This window comes from Cervus elaphus, chromosome 4, assembly GCF_910594005.1.
Source record: "Cervus elaphus chromosome 4, mCerEla1.1, whole genome shotgun sequence".
In the NCBI taxonomy this organism is placed as follows: Eukaryota; Metazoa; Chordata; class Mammalia; order Artiodactyla; family Cervidae; genus Cervus; species Cervus elaphus.
The window spans coordinates 11,954,712-11,976,032 of record NC_057818.1 but is presented as its reverse complement, the minus strand read 5'-3'; the positions used below and the strand labels follow the sequence as shown (position 1 = coordinate 11,976,032).

The window sequence follows — 21,321 nt, the reverse complement described above, 5'->3', positions numbered from 1 at the left end:
GACCCCCCCCCGCCAGTGCCCCCACCCTGGGCCACGGCTCTCACCAGGCAGGAAGTTCTTTCCTTGCTCCGCAGCCATGAGCTTGTGGTTCGGGGCGCAGGGGGGAGTGGGGCTCCCGGACCAGGTCTCCACCGTGCCGTGGCTGGGCCGGCTGTGGTTCTGTCTGCAGAGGGGGTGGGGGAACGCACCCCGTGAGGGGGGCTGCAGGGCCCTGACAGCTCGGAGCAGCTCTGACCGACACTCGGCACCGACTGTGGGGCTGAAACGTGCACAGAACTCCCAGGAGCCCCATCCCCTGGAGTTGGACACGGTGGCCGCTGTCTCACGAGGAGGCTTCCCGCGGCGGGGCTGGCATCTGGGAGGTTCCGTTCCAGGGCCCGCGAGGGTGAGCCAGGCCCCCACCTCCCTGCGGCTCTCAGCTGCCCCTCACCCACCCTGCCTGCCCCGATCCCGTGTTCAGAGGCCTCTGGGGTCGGGGCCTGGGTTTGCTAACAAGCCCCCCTCCAAGAAAAGAAGCCGTAGGACTCAGTCGAGAACAGGCGTCTAACAGGACAAAAATCCACGATCCTGGCTCAGCCTGGCCCCGTGCCCTGGCCCAACCCCACCCGCCACGCACGCTGATGTGCACGGACCAGCACCTCTGACGCGCAGCCCACCAAATGCTGTGCCTGGCACGCACTAGGGACTCAACAAATGCCCAAACCCCCATGTGCAAACACTAGAAAAGTCACTGTGGACACACATAGACACACGCCCGCGTGCACGGCCAACACGCCCGGTGCCCAGCATGGCCGCGGTTTGCTCCAGAGTCTGCCTCCTGTGAACCTGAAAGTCCAGCAGCCTCTCCCTCCATGTGGAGGGGCTGCCCACCCCCCACTCCCGGGGGAGGAGAAAGGCTGGCAGAGTCTTGGAGGTGTCGGTCCTGGGGCCTCTACAAACCAGCAGTGAATGAAACGTGGTCCGCGGACCATGAATGGGTGCAGCGGGGGTCCCCCGGGGATGGACCGCTGGCTTGAATGCGGGTCACGCCATCCCCAGGGCTGGGAAACAGGGTGCCCGGGGGGCCCTGCAGCTGAGACAGCTGAGGTTTGGAGGGTTAAAGGTGGGGGTGCTCAGGAAGCAGATGTATGTTCCCATCATCCCTACGTGAGGTTTGGGGAGGGAGGCAGGTGTAATGGCTGACATGTGGGGGGGACAGCTGACACGTGGGGGGAACGGCTGACTTGGGGGGGGACAGCTGACACGTGGGGGGACGGCTGACTCGGTGGGGAAGGCAAAGCGCAGGGAAATCAGCTCTAATAAGTGAGCAGTGCTCCATCTGATCTGTGACAGAAAGAAAGTCGCAGGTTTTTTAATCAAGATAGTGATGATAAAGGAAGAAGGAAATCTATGTGACAGGAAGTCCCCTTAACCTTGGGGACCCTCTGAATCATGAGACTAATCACAGACGCAGAGTCCAGGGCTTGGCTCCCAGGGACCCCAATCCCAGATGGCATGGCCAGGGCCCAGGACTCTGTGTCCTGCATTTCCCAGGGGACTGGGCTGCAGGCCCTCAGAGCAAACACGTTTTGTGAACAGCATCCCTGAACACCTTTGCAGCCAGTGGACTGGGACGAATCCCCACCCAGGATCAGCATCCCACCGTGCCAGGAGACGCCAGGCTCAGTAAAGCTCAGGCACCTTGCGGCTGCGCCCATCTGTTCCTATGGCTTAAAAAAAAAATTATTTGGCTTCACCAGGTCTTAGCTGTGGCATGTGGGATCTAGTTCCCTGACCAGAGATTGAACCTGGGCCCCCTGCCTTGGCAGCACAGAGTTGTAGCCACTGGACCACCAGGGAAGTCCTTGTTTCTGTCTTTACTTCTACCTTGCCTCTGGCACGTCGGCTATTCAAGGACGAAAGAGCACAGAAGAGCTGGTCTGAACTCGGGACAGCAAATGCCCCCTACGTGGCTCCCAGGGGCTGGCCCTCCTCTCCGGACCCCAGGCTCATTGCCCCAACACCGTGTCTGCCCCAAAATGGGGCACCCCAGGTATTTTCCATGTTCACAAGGACCCGCAAACAAGGCCTTAAATAACACTAACTAACCTCAGGAGAAAACCCACTCCACTTCACTGCTGTTCAATCTTTCTGAGGTGGTGACTTGATGCTACTGTGTTGTCAACGCCCATCTACCATCTCACAGCCTCTAAACAAACAGGTAGCAGGTCGAGGGGTCTGAGCACCCACAGGGCTTATTTTTATAGTCATGGTATTTTTCACTCACCGCATGAGATAACTTGTTTTCCAATGGTGGTAATAACCACCATAGTCTCCTAATTCCCAGGTTTTAAAAAAATGAGCCAAACAGTGGAATAGTTTTAGATCAACAACAACGTGAAGAGGTAGGTATAATTGCCCCCACTTGACAGGTGGGGCAGTGGAGGCCCAGAGTGGGGCAGCGGCTCGCCCAAGGCTGGCCAGCCCCCAGGCACACACCGCCCCGCCACGCGGCCGGCGGCCCGGCTAACTCCCGGCCCCTCCGCGCACCGGATCTGGCTGGTCTGCTCTTCGATGGCCTCCACCGCGCTCTCGACCGAGCTCAGCAGGGACTGGATCTGGTTGGCCGTCTCCTTCAGGAGGAAGCGCGTCACAAACTGGTCCACGTGGCTCCCGCCCTCGTACACCTGTGGAGGGAGGGAGGGGCACAGAGGGAGAGGGGCTGACGAGGGGTCTGACACCCCGACTTGGGGTCATGCTTTGCACCCTCCCAGGGCTCCTGCGGGAAGGCAGGGGCTACAGACTCAGAGCCCAAGGTTTGGGCCACAACAGAAACCGCAGTATCTACAACACTGCATTGAGGACTGGAAGGCAGAAGGTACATAAGAGGCTCAGCACCGTGGCTGTCACACAGCAAATGCCCTGTGAACGGCAGCTGCTCTGATAAAGATGACGACGACAGTGCTGGTGATGGTGGCGGCGATGGTGATTACAGTAGAGACGGTGGAGGCCACTTCTACTCAGCGTGGTATTGGAAGTCGAGCCACAGCCATCAGACAAGAAAACGAAAAGGTATCCGAAATGGAAGGGAAGGGGTAAAGCTGTCACTCTCTGCAGACAACATGATACTATGTATAGAAAACCATAAGGACTCCTATATTCAGGTCAAAAAGCAACAGTTAGAACCAAAGATGGAACAACAGACTGGTTCAAAATTGGGAAAGGAGTACTTCAAGGCTGTATATTTAACGTATTTAACCTGCCACCCAGTTTATTTAAACTTGTATGCAGAGTACATCATGGAAAATGCCAGGCCAGATGAATCACATCCTGGGATCAAGATTGTGGGGAGAAGTATCAACAACCTTAGGTATGCAGATGATACACCACTCTAGTGGCAGAAAGTGAAGACGAACTAAAGAGTCTCTTAATGAAGGTGAAAGAGGAGAGTGAAAAAACTTGTTTAAAACTCAACATTTAAAAACCTAAGTTCATAGCATCCAGTCCCATCACTTCACGGCAAATAGATGGGGAAAAAGTGGGAACAGTGACAGACTTTATTTTCTGGGGCTCCAAAATCACTGCAGACAGTGACTGCAGCCAAGAAATTAAAAGACGCTTGCTCCTTGGAAGAAAAGCTATGACAAACCTAGATAGCATATTAAAAAGCAGAGACATCACTTTGCTGACAAAGGTCCATATAGTCAAAGCTGTGGTTCTTCCTGTAGTCATGTATGGATGTGAGAGTTGGACCACAAAGAAGGCCGAGTGCCACAGAATTGATGCTTTTGAACTGTGGTGTTGGAAAAGACTCTTGAGAGTCCTTTGGAGTGAAAGGAGATCAAATCAGTCCATCCTAAAGGAAATCAACCCTATTCAATGCACTGGAAGGACTGATGTTGAAGCTGAAGCTCCAATACTTTGGCCACCTGATGTGAAGAGACAACTCACTGGAAAAGACCCTGATGCTGGGAAAGATTGAGGGCAGGAGGAGAAGGGGGCAACAGAGAATCAGATGGTGGGATGGCATCACCGACTCAATGGACATGAGTTTGAGCAAACTCAAGGAGATGGTGAAGGACAGAGAAGCCTGGTGTGCTGCAGTTCATGGGGTCAGAAAGAGTCAAACATGACTTAGCGACTGAACAGTAACAAATAAAAGACCCAGAACTGCCAAAGCAATTCTGAGGGAAGAAAAAAACAAAGCAGGACATATAACTCACCCAGACCTCAGACAGTGCTGCAAGGTTACAGTAATAAAAACTGTGATATGGGCACAGAAAGACATATGGATCAGTGGCACAGAACAGAGAGCCCTAGGGGGGAAAAAGGACTTATGGTCAATTAATGTCCGAAAAAGGAGGCAAGAATATATAATGGGAAAAAGACCATCACCTCAGCACGTCACGGTGCTGGGAAAGCGGGACAGCTGCATGTACATCAATGAAGTTAGTACACAACCTCTCATCAGGCACAAAAATAAACTCAAACACAACACATGACACCATAAAACTCCTAGAAGAGAGCACAGACAAAACATTCTCTGACATCAATCGTACCCATGTTTTCTGAGGCTCGTCTCCTAAGGCAACAGAAATTAAAAATAAAAATACGCAAATGAGATGTAATCAAGCTTTTGCACAGCAAAGGAAACCATCAAAAAGTGACAAGACAGCCCACAGGATGGAGAAAATGTTTGCAAATGTTGAGCCCGACAAGGGTTTAAGCTCCAAAATGCACAAACAACTCACACAACTCAACAACAAGAAAACAAACAACCCGATCAAAAAACGGGCAGAAGACCTAAACAGACATTTCTCCAAGGAAGAAATACAGATAGTCAGTAGGTAAATGAAAAGATGCTCAACATCACTAATTATCAGAGAAACTCAAATCAAAACTACAGTGAGGTACCACCTCACACCAGTCAGAATGGCCATCATCAAAAAGTCCACAAGTAACGAACGCTGGAGATGGTGTGGAGACAAGGGAACCCTCCCACACTGTTGGCGGGAAAGTAAGCTGGTGTGAGTGAAAGTGAAAGTCGCTCAGTCGTGTCCAACTCTTTGCGACCCCACGGACTATACAGTCCACAGAATCTCCAGGCCACAATACTGGAGTGGGTAGCCTTTCCCTTCTCCAGGGGATCTTCCCAACCCAGGGACTGAACCCAGGTCTCCCACGTTGCAGGGGGATTCTTTACCAGCTGAGCCACCAGGGAAGCCCAAGAATACTGGAGTGGGTAGCCTATCCCTTCTCCAGCGGAGCTTCCTGACCCAGGAATTGAACCGGGGTCTCCTGCATTGCAGGCGGATTCTTTACCAGCTATGCTGTCAGGGAAGCCCCAAGCTGGTGTAGCCCCTATGGAAAATATATGGAGGGCCCTTAAAAAACTAAAAACAGAGCTACCGTATGATCCAGCAACCCCACTCCTGGGCATATACCCAGACAAAACTAGAATTTGAAAAGATACATGTACCCCTATGTTCATAGCAGTACATTTATAATAACCAAGACATGGGAACAATCTCATTGGCCATCAACAGATGACTAGATAAAGAAGATGTGGCATATATATACACAATAGAATACTACTCAGTCATAAAAAAACAATGCAGTATTCATGCCGTTTGCAGAGATTATCTAGGGATTATCATACTAAGTGAAGTAAGGTAGAAAGACAAGTATTACTTATTATGTAAAATCTAGAATATAACACAAATGAACTTATTTGTGAAACAAAACAGATTCACAGGCATACAGAACAGACTTGTCATTGCCAAGGGGGAGGGGAGGCATGAGAGGGTGGTTTGGGAGTTTGGGGTTAGCAGATGCAAACTGTGTCATATGGGATGGATGAACAACCAGATCCTACTGCATAGCTCAGGGAAATATATTCAATATCCTGTGATGAACCAGAATAGAAAAGAACATGAAAATATATATGTATATATATAACTGAATCCTCCTGCGGTACACCAGAAACAACACAACAACATTGTAAGTCAACTCTATTTCAATAAAAAAAGAAAACCCTCCTGCACTGATCAGTAATGGGGTTGAGCCTGTCAATAACCACTGCGCCCTAGTCTGGTCAACACAGCGAGACACTGTCTCTCTTGTTAATGAATCTCCTAAATGTTCCATATGTCCCTTAAATAAATAATTAAAATTTGTTTTTTTTTTTTTTTTAAAGGTGGACTCTGTGGGCGCTGGGCATTCCTGCTGCTACTCAGAGAAGTGAGGGAAGAGAAGCCAGAGCGGCAGGATGGATTAAACTGTCTCTCAAGAAAGTGCCTGAGACTCAGTCCTCAGAGGGAGGGGAGCAGGGGGGAGTCTGGGGGCAGAGAGAGGGGAGCTGGCGGCCACAAGAGGAGGAACTCTGGGCATAAGATGAAGAGGGTTTCCCACTGATGTTGCCCTGTGATGTGAAACAATTTCCTCTCTTGTCGAGAGTCTGCAGCAGGGGCATCGCTCAAGGCTCTTGGATGGGGATGAGTGTCTTTTGGCTTTGAGACTCGAATGTGGGCAGGAGAAGGCTCTGGCTCAGCCAGGTCACTCCAGGGTGACGGTGATGGAAATAACGCTGAGCTGAGGGGCTTGGACCCTTCAAGCCCCGTGCGGCTCCATCTGACCTCCCCTGCCAAGACCCCACTCTCCTGAGCCACCTGCCCCAGCACCTTGGGAGTCTGCCCAGTCCCTGGCCAGGCGAGGAAAAACAGGGTTCTCAGGGAAAGAAAATTAAACCATCAATCACTCTGACTGGGAATTAATTAGCAGTAATGGCACAAGGGAACCATGGCTAGAGACAGAGAGACTGAGAAATGGAGGCCAGGGCCAGGGGGGCAGGGAATACAGGTGGGAGGTGAAGACAGGCCAGAGGACAGGCAGCCTCAGGCAGGGAGGCTGGGGGGGGCTCCTCCTGCGCCAACCATCAGACCAGGGGTGCTGGAGGCAGCCCCGACGACTTGGATGAGCCGATGGCAGGATGCACGCCAGATTCTGGCCGCCAGATGTACCTCCCTGATCAATTACCCTTCCCAGCAGATGGCTGAACTCACACGCGATCCAGATCAATGGGCGCTGGACAAGCAAATGGCCCCCAAAGAACAAGACACAGCAAAGTAAAAGAAACTGAAGAAAAAAAAAGAGAGAGAGAGAGAGAGAGAGAAAGCTGCCAGAAGCCATCAAGCAGAAAAAATGAGCTTAGATGGGTGCATTAAAAGCACCCAGATAAGAGATTCAGGATGCAGTCAGGGGTCAATAAATGTAACTGGCTGGTTGAATGAAAAAAAGGCAAGTTATTTTCAAAAGAGTAAAAATGTAGCTTGTAGAGTCCTGCCCTCCACCATCACTGATGCCTCAGCCCATAGGCCAGCACCACTGATTCTAGAGGGAGACAGTCAGAGTTGGGAAGTCTGCTTTCTGTGGACAGGTTACTAACATGCAGAACAGAGAGACCTTCAGAAATCTGCATATCTCTGGAAGTTTATCAGATGAGCACCTTTCCAGCAAAGAATGCCCAGGAGTTTCTCCCAAATCTCCTAGGATTGAACGAGAGAAAGTATGGAAGTTGTGGACAAAAGTGAGGGGGATCACCCAAATTAAAATGAAGGTTACCAAGATCAGGAAATAAAAATATGAGCCACTAATAATTAAATTTAAATCAGATTGGATTAAGTCAATAAAGAGTGAGAAACAATGGAAAAAATAGCCAGTCATCTTAACAAATCTTTTAATTTCACAAGAGAGAAGAGAAAGTGTTTTTTATTAGCCAGGTATAAAAATAGGATTAACAGTGTTAATAATGTATATTTTAGAAGTCCCTTCCCTGGTGGCTCAGACGGTAAAGAATCTGCCTGCCAAGCAGGAGACCTGGGTTTGATCCCTGAAGAAGGGAATGGCAACCCACTCCAATATTCTTGCCTAGAGAATCCCATGGACAGAGGAGCCTGGCAGACTACAATCCATGGGTTCGCAGAGAGTCAGACATGACTGAGCAACTAACACTTTTTCTTTCATTTAGAAAGTCCCAGGTATAGTGACTTTGAAATCGTAATCAACGTACTAAACAAAGCAGACTACCCAAAGGTGAAATGTCAGAAAAGAAGAAGGATCATAAAAAAACGGGAAGCATATGAGACTATGACAGCAGCCAGGCCTGATAGATCATAACAATGAAGACAGTCCACCTAAACTGCCCCAGGTAAAGGCACTGTCCCAGATTTGATTAAGCAGGATGCAGGCATATGTCAAGCGAAAGAGCACTCAAGGATTTGTAAAGAAAAGCCTGTGCAAAGACTCGGCTACCAAATTTGATCAAATGACTAAGACAAGTTGCAATATCATGATCGAGAAGAATTTAAATGGGAAAGTATTACATAAGATAAGGGTAAGAATAAATGACAAAAGGCATAATGCATTACAAGGACATGACATTATTAAATCTTTGTGCGTTACGAAACCTCCGCGCACCAGGAGAGGCTACGGCTCTACGGATGGTTGTGGGGAGGCAAACAGATATAACCACTTTGTAAGGCAATTCTGCTTCGTATCGAGAGACTTCCACTGCCCAGTAATTCTTCACTTTTGAACATCTATCCTTAAGAAATAATGCAAATGTGGACAAATATTTATGTCCCAAGGTTACAGTGTTGATTGATAGGAGCCAAAAACCTGGACATAATCTAACATCCCAACAAAAGAAGAAAAACATGTAAATTTAAGTAAGAATATTTAAAATACTTTTATGCAGTTTGAATAATACGGGAAATGTTTGTTAAAATGCTAGGTGAAAAAAAAGCAAAAAAAATCTGTATGCAAAGTGATTTTACGTGTATTAGAGAAATCCACATAAGAAAAAAAACAGGCTCAATGAAATCAACTATTAACTAAAAGGGTAACAGAGGTTAGATAGTAGGAATTAGAAGTGGTTTGGAATTTTTCTTTGTATTTTTCTCTACTTTCTACATTTTGAATATTGAATGTGTATTATTTACATAACAAAAATATGACAACAAGGTCTATAGGCACCAAACAGCATGGCTAAATATACAGGAAGAAAAATGTTAGAATTACAAAAGTTAAATGACAAAATAAAATTCAGTGTGAGAAACTAGCCCAACAGAGTCCCACAAAACAGATAAATTACAAACAATAAATGTCTACTGTAAATGGCATTATTGAGAAAATGTGAAATAGGCAAAAAAAAAAAAAAGATGAGTGGGTTCCTTGTCCAATACACTCTTCTGGGTTATCTAGGTCTTTCCTTGTTTTGGAGCTACTTTTAAAACTCTAGCATATAAATAGTTGACAGTAATGCAAATAATTCCTATCCACAGAAATGCATATGAATTTTGCCTGGTAGAATGCAACTGACTGTATTTATCCACAGATTCGTCTCAGAGTTCCTGTTGTCTTATGTATGGCAAATGTTCTTTGAATTCTCCTTGGAGCCAGTTTAACGTTTTACTGGTTCTCACATTAATGAGTCAAATAAAATCTTTCACATGTGTTCATTTCATAACCATACAAGAGACAATTTTACCTTTATACAAAGTTGTCTTTTTAACAACATGTTTCATAACAAAGAAGGGATAACTATGTTCAGATTTTATATTCTTTAAGTATGACCCACATCATCTTCTCAAGTATCCATGGGGTAATTTAGAAAACAAAATACTATGTAGTGAAGAAATCTCAGCATGTTAAAAGAAAACAACAACAAAACTAGAATACAAACTACTGGTCACTTGGTTTTATCCTAATACCAGGAAATGAGTGAGGACATAAAAAACCATTAAAGGATATTCAGAGAGGAAATACTACATTCTGAAATCTATCACTACAGTGAAAGTATCATTCAAAGGTAGATTTCTACACTTCATTATCCAAAAAAATTTAGGCATTCTATTTCACGTATGAAAAACTACAGTAACAACAAAAAACCTATGGAAACAGGAAGTAGAAAATAATGATGATAAAAACTATAGGTACAGTAGATTCAGGAGCAAAGATACAGAATCAATACTGCCAAAATGAACAAACTATCCAAGGCAATCTACAGATCCAATGTGATTCCTATCAAATCACCAATGGTATTTTTCACAGAACTAGAACAAAAAAATTTTAAATCTGAATGGAAGGCCTTCCTTGGTGGGCCAGTGGTTAAGACCACCTGCCAATGCAGGGGACGCGGGTTCCGGCCCTGCTCCAGGAAGATCCCCCATGCCGTGAAGCAGCTAAGACCGCGTGCCACAGCCATTGAGCTTGTGCTCTGGGGCCTGGGAGCCACAACCTGAGACCGCGTGCCACAGCTGGGGGCCAGAGTTCGTGCTCTGAAACAAGAGAAGCCACTGCAGTGAGAGGCCCCCACACAACGAGAGAGTAGCGTCTGCTTGCCACAACTAGAGAAAGCCCGTGTGCAGCACCGAAGACCCAGAACAGCCAAAAATTTAAAAAAAAAAACAAAAAACCTTAAGTAGAAACACAAAAGACCCTGAATAGCCAGAGCGATTTTGAGAAAGAAAAACAGAGCTGAAGGAATCAGGCTCCCTGACTTCAGGCTAAACTACAAAGCTACAGCCATCAAGAGTATGATACTGGCAAGAAAAACAGAAATATAGCTCAAAGGAATAGGACAGAAAGCCCAGAAATAAACCCACTCACCTATAGTCAATTAATCCATGACAAAGGAGGTAGGAACATACAATGGGGGAAGATAGTCTCATCAATAAGTCATTCTGGGAAAACTGGACAGCAGTTTAGAAGAATGAAATTAGAACATTCTCTAACACCATACAAAAACTCAAAATGGATCAAAGACCTAAATGTAAGGCCAAACACTATAAAACTCTCAGAGGAAAACACAGGCAGAGCACTCTTTGTGTTAAATCGCAGCAATATCTTTTTTGATGCCCCTCCTAGAGTAATGAAAAATAACAAAAAAGAAACCAGGACCAAAGTAAACTCAAAAGCTCTTGCACAGCAAAGGAAACCATACACTAAACAAAAAGACAATCCTCACAGACTGAGAGAAAAAACTTGCAAATGATGTGACAGACAAGGGACTAATCTCCAAAATATACAAACAGCTCATGCAGCTCAATATCGAAAAGAAGCAAACAACCTAATCAAAAAGTGGGAAGAAAACCTAAACAGATATTTCTCCAAAGAAGACAACCAGATAACCAAAAAGCATATGAAAAGATGCTCAACATCACTAATTGTTAAAGAAATGCAAATCAAAACGACAATGGGATACCACCTCACACCAGTTATAATGGCCATCATCAAATATCTACAAACAATAAATGCTGGAGAGGGTGTGGAGAACAGGGGAGCCTCCTACACTGCTGGTGGAAAAGTAAACTGGGATAGCCACTATGGGCTTCCCAGGTGGCTCAGTGGCAAAGAATCCACTTGCTAGTCTCCTTGCCAGAAAAATACCACAGACAGAGGAGCCTGGTGGGTACAGTCCACGGGGTCACAAAGAATCAGACATGACTGAGCGCGCACACACAGCCACTATGGAGAACGGTAGGGAGGTTCCTTGAAAAACCAGAAACAGAGCTACCATATGACCCAGAAATTCCTCTCCTGGGCATATTCCATAAAAAAGGCATAATTCAAAAAGATACATGCACCCCAATGTTCACTGCGGCAGTGTTTACAACAGCCAGGACATGGAAGCAACCTAGATGTCCATCAACAGAGGACTGGCTAAAGAAGATGTGGTGCATGTATACAATGGAATGTCAGCCATTAAAAAAAAAAAACAAAATAATGTCATTTGCAGTGACATGGATGGACCCACAGATTGTCATACTGAGTGACAAATGTCAGAAAAAGACAAATGTTACATAATACTGCTTACATGTGGAATAAAGAAGGCTGAGAGCCAAAGAATGGATGCTTTCGAACTGTGGTGCTGGAGAAGACTCTTGAGAGTCCCTTGGACTGCAAGGAGATCCAATCAGTCCACTCTAAAAGGAATCAGTCCTGAATATTCATTGGAAGGACTGATGCTGAAGCTCCAATACTCTGGCCACCTGATGCAAACAGCTGACTCATTGGAAAAGACCCTGATGCTGGGGAGAGACTGAGGGCAGGAGGAGAAGAGGGTGACAGAGGATGAGATGGTTGGATGGCATCACTGACTCAATAGACATGAGTTTGAGTGAGCTCCGGGAGATAATGAAGGCCAGGGAAGCCTGGCGGGCTACAGTCCATGGGGACGCAGAGAGTTGGACATGACTGAACAACAAATAAAAAGAGTACAACTGAACTTATTTACAAAACAGAAACAGGGTCACAGAGGTAGAAAAAAAACTTCTGGTTACCAGGGTGTGGTGAGGTGGGGGCGGGATACATTGGCGATTGGGACTGACGTGCACAGGCCACCACATGTGAAACAGATGAACTGATCAGGACCTCCTGCAGCACCGGGAGCCCCACTCAGTACTTGGTAATGGCCTACATGGGGAAAAGATCTGAAAAGGGGTGGATGTGTGTGTGTCCACACAGTCAGAGCTATGGTTTTTCCAGCGCTCATGTACGGATGTGAGAGCTGGAACATAAACAAGGCTGAGTGCTAAAGAATTGGTGCTTTTGAACTGTGGTGTTGGAGAAGACTCTTGAGAGTCCTCTGGAACAAGGAGATCAAACCAGTCCATCCTAAAGGAAATCAACCCTGAATATTCATTGGAAAGACTGATGCTGAAGCTCCAATACTTTGGCCACCTGACGCGAAGACCTGACTCATTGGAAAAGACCCTGAGGCTGGGAAAGATCAAGGGCATGAGGAGAGGGGGCGACAGAGGATGAGATGGTTGGATGGCATCACCGACTCAATGGACATGAGGTTGAGTAAACTCCGGGAGTTGGTGATGGACAGGGAAGCCTTGCGTGCTGTGGTTCATGGGGTCACAAAGAGTCAGACATGACTGAGTGATTGAACAACAAATATGTATATGTTTATGTATAGCTGATTCACTTTGCTGTCCACCTAAAACTACTGCAACACTGTAAGTCAACTATACTCCAATAAAAATTTTAAAAAAGATACATGCACCACAATGTTCATGGCTGCCAAGACATGGAAGCAACCTAAATGTCCATCAACAGAAGACTGGATAAAGAAGACGTGGTACACACAGCTATACGTAAAACAGATAACCAACAAGAACCTACTGGACAGCACAGGGAGCTCTGCTCAATGTTATGTGGCAGCCTGGATGGGAGGGGAGTTTGGGGGAGAGTGGATATATGTGTACCTATGGCTGAATTCCTTCCCAGTTCACTTGAAACTATCTCAACATTGTTAATCTGCTATACCCCAATACAAAATAAAAACTTAAAAAAAAAAAGATGTGATACATAAATACAATGGAATATTACTCTGGCCCCCTTCATAGATCACAGCCTTGATGTGATGGAGGGGCTTGTGTAACTCAATGAAGCTATGAGCCATGACATGCAGGGCCATCTAAGATGGATCAGTCACAGTGGAGAGTTCTGACAAAATGTGGTTGACTGGAGGAGGAAACGACAAACCACTTTAGCATTCTTGCTAAGAGAATACCATGAACAGTATGAAAAGGCAAAAAGATCACCAGAAGATGAGTCCCCCAGGTCGGAATGTGTCCAATATGCTACCAGAGAAGAGGACAGAGCAATTACTAACAGCTCCAGAAAGAATGGTGGCTCAATGGTAAAGAAAACGCCTACCAACGCATGAGACATAAGAGACGTGGGTTCTATCCCTGGGTCGGGAAGACTCCCTGGAGGAGGGAACGGCAACTCACTCCAGTGTTCTTGCCTGGATAATCCCATGGACAGAGGAGCCTGGCGGGCTAGAGTCCATGGGGTCACAAAAAGCTGGACATGACTGAAGTGACTTAGCACGCCAGAAAGAATGAAGTGGCTGGACCAAAGCGGAAAGAATGCTCAGCTGTGGGTGTGTCTGGTGGTGAAAGCACAGTCTGATGGTGTACAGAACATCACCGCATAGAAACCTGGGATGTCAGGTCCATGAATCAAGGTGTGCTGGATGTGGTCACAGCAGGAGATAGCAAGAGTGACATCTTAGGAATCAGCAAACTAAAATGGACAGGAACGGGTAAATTTAATTCAGATGACCATCATATATTACTGGGGGCAAGAATCCCATAGAAGAAACGGAAAACCCTCACAGTCAACAAAAAAATCTGAAATACAATACTTGGGTGCAACCTCAAAAACAACAGAATGACCTCCATTCATTTCCAAGGCAAACCATTCAACATCACAGTAATCCAAGTCTATGCCCTGACCAGTAATGCTGAAGAAGCTGAAGTTGGACAGTGCTATGAAGACCTTCTGGGCTTTCCTGATAGTTCAATTGGTAAAGAATCCGCCTGCAATGCAGGAGACCCTGGGTTGAATCCTGGGTTGGGAAGATCCCCTGGAGAAGGGAAAGGCTACCCACTCCAGTATTTTGGCCTGGAGAATTCCATGGACTGTATAGTCCGTGGGGTCGCAAAGAGTTGGACACGACTGAGCAACTTTCACTTTCATGATGACCTTCTAGAACTAACACCAAGAAAAGATGTCCTTTTCATCATGGGACTAGAATGCAAAAGTAGGAAGTCAAGAGATACCTGGATTAACGGGCAAATTTGGCCTTGGAGTACAAAATGAAGCAGGGCAAAGGCTAACTTAGTTTTACCAAGAGAACATGCTGGTCAGAGCAAACACCCACTTCCAACAACACAAAGGACGATTCTACACATGGACATTCAGTTCAGTTCAGTTCAGTTGCTCAGTCGTGTCCGACTCTTTGCGACCCCATGAATCACAGCATGCCAGGTCTCCCTGTCCATCACCAGCTCCCAGAGTTTACTCAAACTCATGCCCATTGAGTTGGTGATGCCATCCAGCCATCTCATCCTTCAGATGGTTAATACCGAAATCAGATTGATTATATTCATCGCAGCCGAAGATGGAAAAGTTCTATACAGTCAGCAAAAACAAGACTGGGAGCTGACTGTGGCTCAGATCATGAACTCCTTACTGCAAAATTCAGACTTAAATTGATGGAAGTAGTGAAAACCACTAGGCCATTCACGTCATGATTCAAATTAAATCCTTTATGATTATACAGTGGAAGTAACAAAGAGATTAGCTCTGATAGACAGGGTGCCTGAAGATCTATATGGAGGTTTGTAACATTGTGCAGGAGGCAGTGACCAAGACCATCCCAAGAAAAAGAAATGCAACAAGGCAAAATGGTTGTATTTGTCTTACAAATAGCTGAGGAGAGAAGAGAAGTGAAAGGCAAATGAGAAAGAAAAAGATATACCCAACTGAATGCAGAGTTCCAATGAATAGCAAGGAGAGACAAGAAAGCTTTCTTAAGTGAACAATGCAAAGAAATAGAGGAAAACAACAGAATGGGAAAGATTAGAGATCTCTTCAAGAAAATTAGATACTCCAAGGGAATATTTCATGCAAAGATGGGCACAATATAGGACAGAAATGGCAAGGACCTAGCAGAACAGATTAAGAAAAGGTAGCAAGAATACACAGAACTGTACGAAAAAGGGCTTAATGACACAACCACGATGGTGTGGTTACTCACTTCGAGTCAAACATCCTTGAGTGTGAAGTCAAGTGGGCCTTAGGAGGCATTACTACAAACCAAGCTAGAATTCCAGCTGAGCTATTTCAAATCCTAAAAGATGATGCTGTTAAAGTGCTGCACCCAGTATGTCAGCAAATTTGGAAAACTCAGCAGTGACCACAGGTCTGGAAAAGGTCAATTTTCATTTCAGTCCCAAAGATGGGCAATGTCAAAGAATGTTCAAACTAGTGCACAATTGCACTCATTTCACATGCTAGCAAGGTAATACTCAAAATCCTTCAAGTTAGGCTTCAGCAGTACCTGAACCGAGAACTTCCAGATGTACAAGCTGGATTTAGAAAAGGCAGAGGAAGGGGCCACATGTATACCTATGACTCTTTCATGTGGAGGTGTGACAGAAAACAAAATTCTGTAAATCAATTATCCTTCAACTAAAAAATAAATTTTAAAAAGAAAAAAGAAAAAGCAGAGGAACCAGAGATCAAATTGCCAACATTCGCTGAATCATATAGAGAGCTAAGGAATTCAAGAAAACTATTTCTGCTTCATTGACTACTATAAAGCCTTTGGCTGTGTGGATCACAAACTGGAAAATTATTAAAGAGATGGGAATTCTAGACCACCTTACCTGCCTCCTGAGAAACTTATATGCAGGTCAAGAAGCAACACTTAGAACCAGACATGGAACAATGGATTGGTTCAAAATTGGGAAAGGAGTTATGTCAAGGCTGTATATTATTACCCTGCTTATTTTACTGATATGTAGAACAAAATGCCAGGCTGGATAAAGCACCAGCTGGAATCAAGATTGCCAGGAGAAATATCAACAACCTCAGATAAGAAGATGATACCATCCTAATGGCAGAAAGCAAAATGGAACTAAAGAGCCTCTTGATGAGGGTAAAAGAGGAGAGTAAAAAAGCTGGCTTAAAACTCCAACATTCAAAAAACTAAGATCATGGCATCCAGTCCCATCACTTCATGGCAAATAGATGGGGAAAAAATGGAAACAGTGACAGATTTTATTTTCTTGGGCTCCATATCATTGCAGACGGTGACTGCAACCATGAAATTAAAAGACACTTGCTCCTTTGAAGAAAAGCCATGACCAACCTAGACAGCATATTAAAAAGCAGGGACATCACTTTGCCAACAAAGGTCCATAAAGTCAAAGCTATGGTTTTTCCTGCAGTCACATGCAGATTTGAGAATTGGACTTCACAAAGAAGGCTAAATGCCAAAGAATTGATGCTTTTGAACTGTGGTGTTGAAGAAGACCCTTGAGAGTTCCTTGGACTGCAAGGAGATCAAGCCAGTCAAGCCTAAAGGAAATCAACCCTGAATATTCATTGGAAGGGCTGATGCTGAAGCTGAACCTCCAATACTTTGGCTACCTGATGCGGAGTCAACTCACTGAAAAAGACCCTGATGCCGGGAAAGACTGAGGGCGTGAGGAGAAGGGGATGACAGAGGATGAGATGGTTGGATGGCATCACTGACTCAGTGGACAGGAGCTTGAGCAAACTCCAGGAGACAGCGAAGGACAGGGGAGCCTGGTGTGCCACAGTCCATGGGGTCGCAGAGTCAGACACGACTGAGGGGCTGAACAACAAGAAAACATACCATAATATGAAAGCTAAATAAATGTGTCAGGGGCTCATTTCTAGAAACAGCTAATTAAAACAGGCAAAACCGTCAAACAGAAGTCTAAACGCAGCAAAACAGGAAAAAAATTAAATCAAGGTCTGAGCTCTATCGGCAGGTGTTTTATTGACTGTAATCTGAAGCATGTGTCTGTCTTGTTTCAGAGAGTGGTTGAGAATTTAAAAAAAGCATAAGAACATACTAAGCATGATTGATCATAAAACTGAACATGTCCATGGCAGTTCTGTTTAAAAATAAAATGAACACCAAAAATTTAACTAAAAATAAGACTGACTTTAAGATCACTATTAAAATAATCCTCTCCTCCTGTTTAAGTACCTCAACCCAAGCCTATGCATTAATTCTATTTTTGAATAGAAAAATGACTCTGAGTTAGACAAGCTGATTCACACACAGAAAGATATGCAAAACCACCTACAGTTCAGTCCCAAACTATCATCCAATCTCAATTTCTGATACAGACAGAGATAAAATGCTCAGCTAGTGACAAGGATTCAGCACTATGGTAAAAGAAAAATGTGCCAATTAGGGTTTATCACAGGAGGCTCAGGACTGTTCAAGAGGAGAGAATCTAATAATAGAATCGACCTCATCAATAGTTCAAGAAAAATCATATGATCCCTGAAAAAGAAAAAAAAACAAAATGGTATTTGAAAGAATTCACTACCACCCCCTAAGGCAAAATTTAATAAAAAGAATACAAAAATATTTTTTTACAGGCTGAAGAGGATTCTAAAAATAAGAGCTGGTATTAATGTTATAATTAGTGAAGAACTACTAGAGAGATGCATTTGAACCTCAGAAGTGAAACAAGGATGCTCAACGTAACATATTACAGTGTCTGAGAATTTGGGGAAAATGCAACAGAATACAACAGAGAAAGAGTAGGAGCACAAACCAGAAATGAAGATAACTATACTAGCTAACGGTGCTACTAGGATTGCATATCTGCAAAAGCAAACGAGTCAACTAAAGCCAATGGACACAAGAGAAGTATTTTAAATAATCACTGAGCTTCATTTCTCCAGACAAAAACTGATGAGAAAACATAAGAAAAAGAAATTCTATTTTCAATAAAATACTAGCAAATCAAACCCAATAACACATAAAAAAGATCAAGACCATGACATAAAAAAGTCCCACGACCAAGTGGGATTCATCCCAAGTTTACAAGCATGGTTCAACAATGCACAAATTAGTGTGATACACCACTTAAACAAAAGACAATATACAATGGAGGGCTTCCCTGGGGGCTCAGCAGTAAAGAGTCCACCTGCCAATGCAGGAGATGTGGGTTTGATCCCCGGTCTGGGAAGATGCCACATGCTACAGAGCAACTAAGTCTGTGAGCCACAACCATTGGGCCGCTGCTCTGGAGCCCAGGAGCCGCAACTACTGAGCCCACATGCCCTGGAGCCTGTGCTCTGCAACAAGAAAAGCCACGGCAAGGAGAAGCCTGAGCACTGCAACGAGAGTAGCCCCCGCTCACGGCAACGAGAGAAAGCCCGCACGGCAGCGAAGACCCAGTGCCGCCATAAATAAAAAATAAGCCTTAAAAAATACATACAATGGAAGATGACTCAGCCATAAAACAAGGAATGAAATAAGGCCATTTGCAGCAACATGGATGCAACTAGAGATTATCACACTAAGTGAAGTAAGCCAGACAGAGAAAGACAAATACCGTATGATATCATTTATATGCGGAATCTAAAACACGACACAAATGCATTCATCTATGAAATGAACAAAATTACAAACACAGAGAACAGACTGGTGGTTGTCAAGGGGAGAAGGTTGCGGAGGGATGGAGTGGGAGGTTGGGGTTAGCAGATATAAGCTTTTATATATAAAACGGATAAACAACAAGGTCTGGCTATAGAGCACAGAGAACTATATCCAACATCCTATGACAAACCAGAAAAGAGTGTTTTAAAAAAGAACATGTATATATGTGTAACTGAATCACTTTGCTATACAGCAGGAATTAACACAACATTGTAAATCATGTCTATTTCAATTAAAAAACAAAGAAATGCCGGTTACCATTGGGACAATCTTCCATCACCACCACCACTAGGAACACACCAAAGGCTGCAAGATTTCCAAGAGCAAAAATCCCCCAAACTGCTCTACGCTGTACTGGTAGGCATTAAAATCCTCTCCCTGACGGAGAATTGTGTCACATCTCTGAACTGTTGAGCCCAAAGACCAAGAGACAAGTATATGTTAACAATGCCAAGAAGCACTGCTGGGCAGTGGCCCCATTCACAGATTTGAAAACTGAGACTCAAGGTGGCGACTTCAATTGCGAGGAGTCCCACACGGGCAGCTGGCACACCTCACACAGCCCTTGAGAAACAGAGCCGGGGCTGACACATTGTCTGTGCAAGGGTTCCGGGGGTGGGGGCTTTCCTTGTTGCCTGCTCAAGCCACTGTCCGTCTTGGTATTTTCAGACTATCAACAGGATGAGCAATGAAAGGGAAGTGGTCTCACGCAATGTTAAAAAATACTTTAACACACCAAGACTCAGAACAGCATGACAGGAGGACAGAAACGGAAGTGTGGGGCTGTGGCAGCTTGGGATCAGGCCCAGCTGTTGGTGGATATATGTGTGTGGGGGGGGGGGGCGGGATTCCCTGACACGGGGTAGGGCGGGAGCTGGGTAGCATATGGAAAACGCACGCGGCACTAATCCTTCCTGGGACTGGGCACACAACAGGGGCCTGATGACACTGCTAGTCACGTCTGCTATGTGCGGGACCTACTCTCGGCAGCTTAGAGACCTTTCACTTTATTCAGGCCTTGCGAGGACTCTTGAAGGTGAATGCTCTCATTTCACGGCTGGAGAAACTGAGGTTCAGAAAGAGAAGTGAGTGCCTGGGGTCCTTTGGCCCGGTCTGGCAGACTTTACTAGCTAAGCCCCCTGGCCTCAACCAGCAGGTGGGGCTGCTCCTTCCCGAGTTCCCAGCGCTCAGAGGGGCTGCACGCCCTCCGGTGTGACACCGTCCCAGCACGGCGTGGCCCCCCCATGCCCCGGACAGCTCGGCTCCAGGCTGTGCTCCATACCTCGGGCTGGGTCCCTGACTCAGTTTCCCCTCCCACTTTGGCAGGAAGCTCTGGCTGTCTGGCCTACCACTCTGCCAGGTTCACCTTCCTGAGCCCTCTATTTCCATCGCTGTGAAAGGGAGGGGAGTGGACTTTCCTGGTGGTCCAGTGGCTGAGAGTCTGTCTGCCAATGCAGGGGACCTGGGTTCAATCCCTGGTCCAGGAACTAAGACCCCACATGCCGCAGAGCAGCTCAGCCTGTGCGCCACCACAACTGCCCTCGCAAGCCGTTAGAGCCTGTGCCCTGGAGCAAAGGAAGTCTGAGCACCGCAGCGAAGAGTAACTCGCTCTCGGCACAGTCCAGAAAGCCTGTGCCGGCAATGAGGGCCCGGTGCAGCCAAAACACAAACAGAAAAGGAGGCTGGTGGCGGCGACAGTCACAGCCCACAGGGCTGCTGGGGGAATTGCAGTGAGCACTAAATCCTGCTGTAGTAGATCCTCAGGAAATTGATGCGCCTCTCGTGTGTGGACAGAGAGAAGGAACACACCCTGCCTGCACCCCCACCCCCAGAAGCACCAGCGAGCGTGGGTGCAGACTCTCAGCCGGGACGTGGCGCCAGGAGGTGGGCTGCCTGTGGCCAGCTGAGCCACGCCACTGCCCGGCCCACAACCTGCCCCATCTCCCACCTTCTGCCCTCCCCTCCAGGGCACGGATGCCAACAAAGTGACCGGCCTATGCCTAAAGCCACGCTGGGGCTCTCTCTCCAGGACAGGCGGGGAGTCCTGAACTCAGCCAACACTCCTGATGCTTCCACTGCCCAGCTCCCGTCTCCCGACCTGGACATGGCGTGCTCGCCCCAGACACACTGGGGCTCCTGGTCAAGGTCAGGGGCTCGCGTCCACCCTCTTCCTTCCTCCTCTGTAATCTGGCTGCAAAGGCTGTGAGACCGGCACGGCTGACACCTGTTCTTGGGGCTGGAGTCCACTCCCTCTCTAGGACTGCGTC

The 21,321-nt window shown here is 46.1% G+C and overlaps 1 protein-coding gene across 6 annotated transcripts in view; it reads right to left on the bottom strand.

The window, feature by feature from the left end:
- NECAB2 (N-terminal EF-hand calcium binding protein 2) overlaps positions 1-21,321 on the bottom strand; it is a 44,002-nt gene that overhangs the window by 10,090 nt on the left and 12,591 nt on the right. For all 6 annotated transcript variants that reach the window (XM_043898166.1, XM_043898167.1, XM_043898163.1 and 3 more), the window contains 2 exons: positions 2,530-2,666; positions 45-163 (listed from right to left, as the gene is read on the bottom strand). In XM_043898166.1, the coding sequence (XP_043754101.1) occupies positions 45-163; positions 2,530-2,666 (256 nt within the window). The remainder of the gene's footprint in view (positions 1-44; positions 164-2,529; positions 2,667-21,321) is intronic.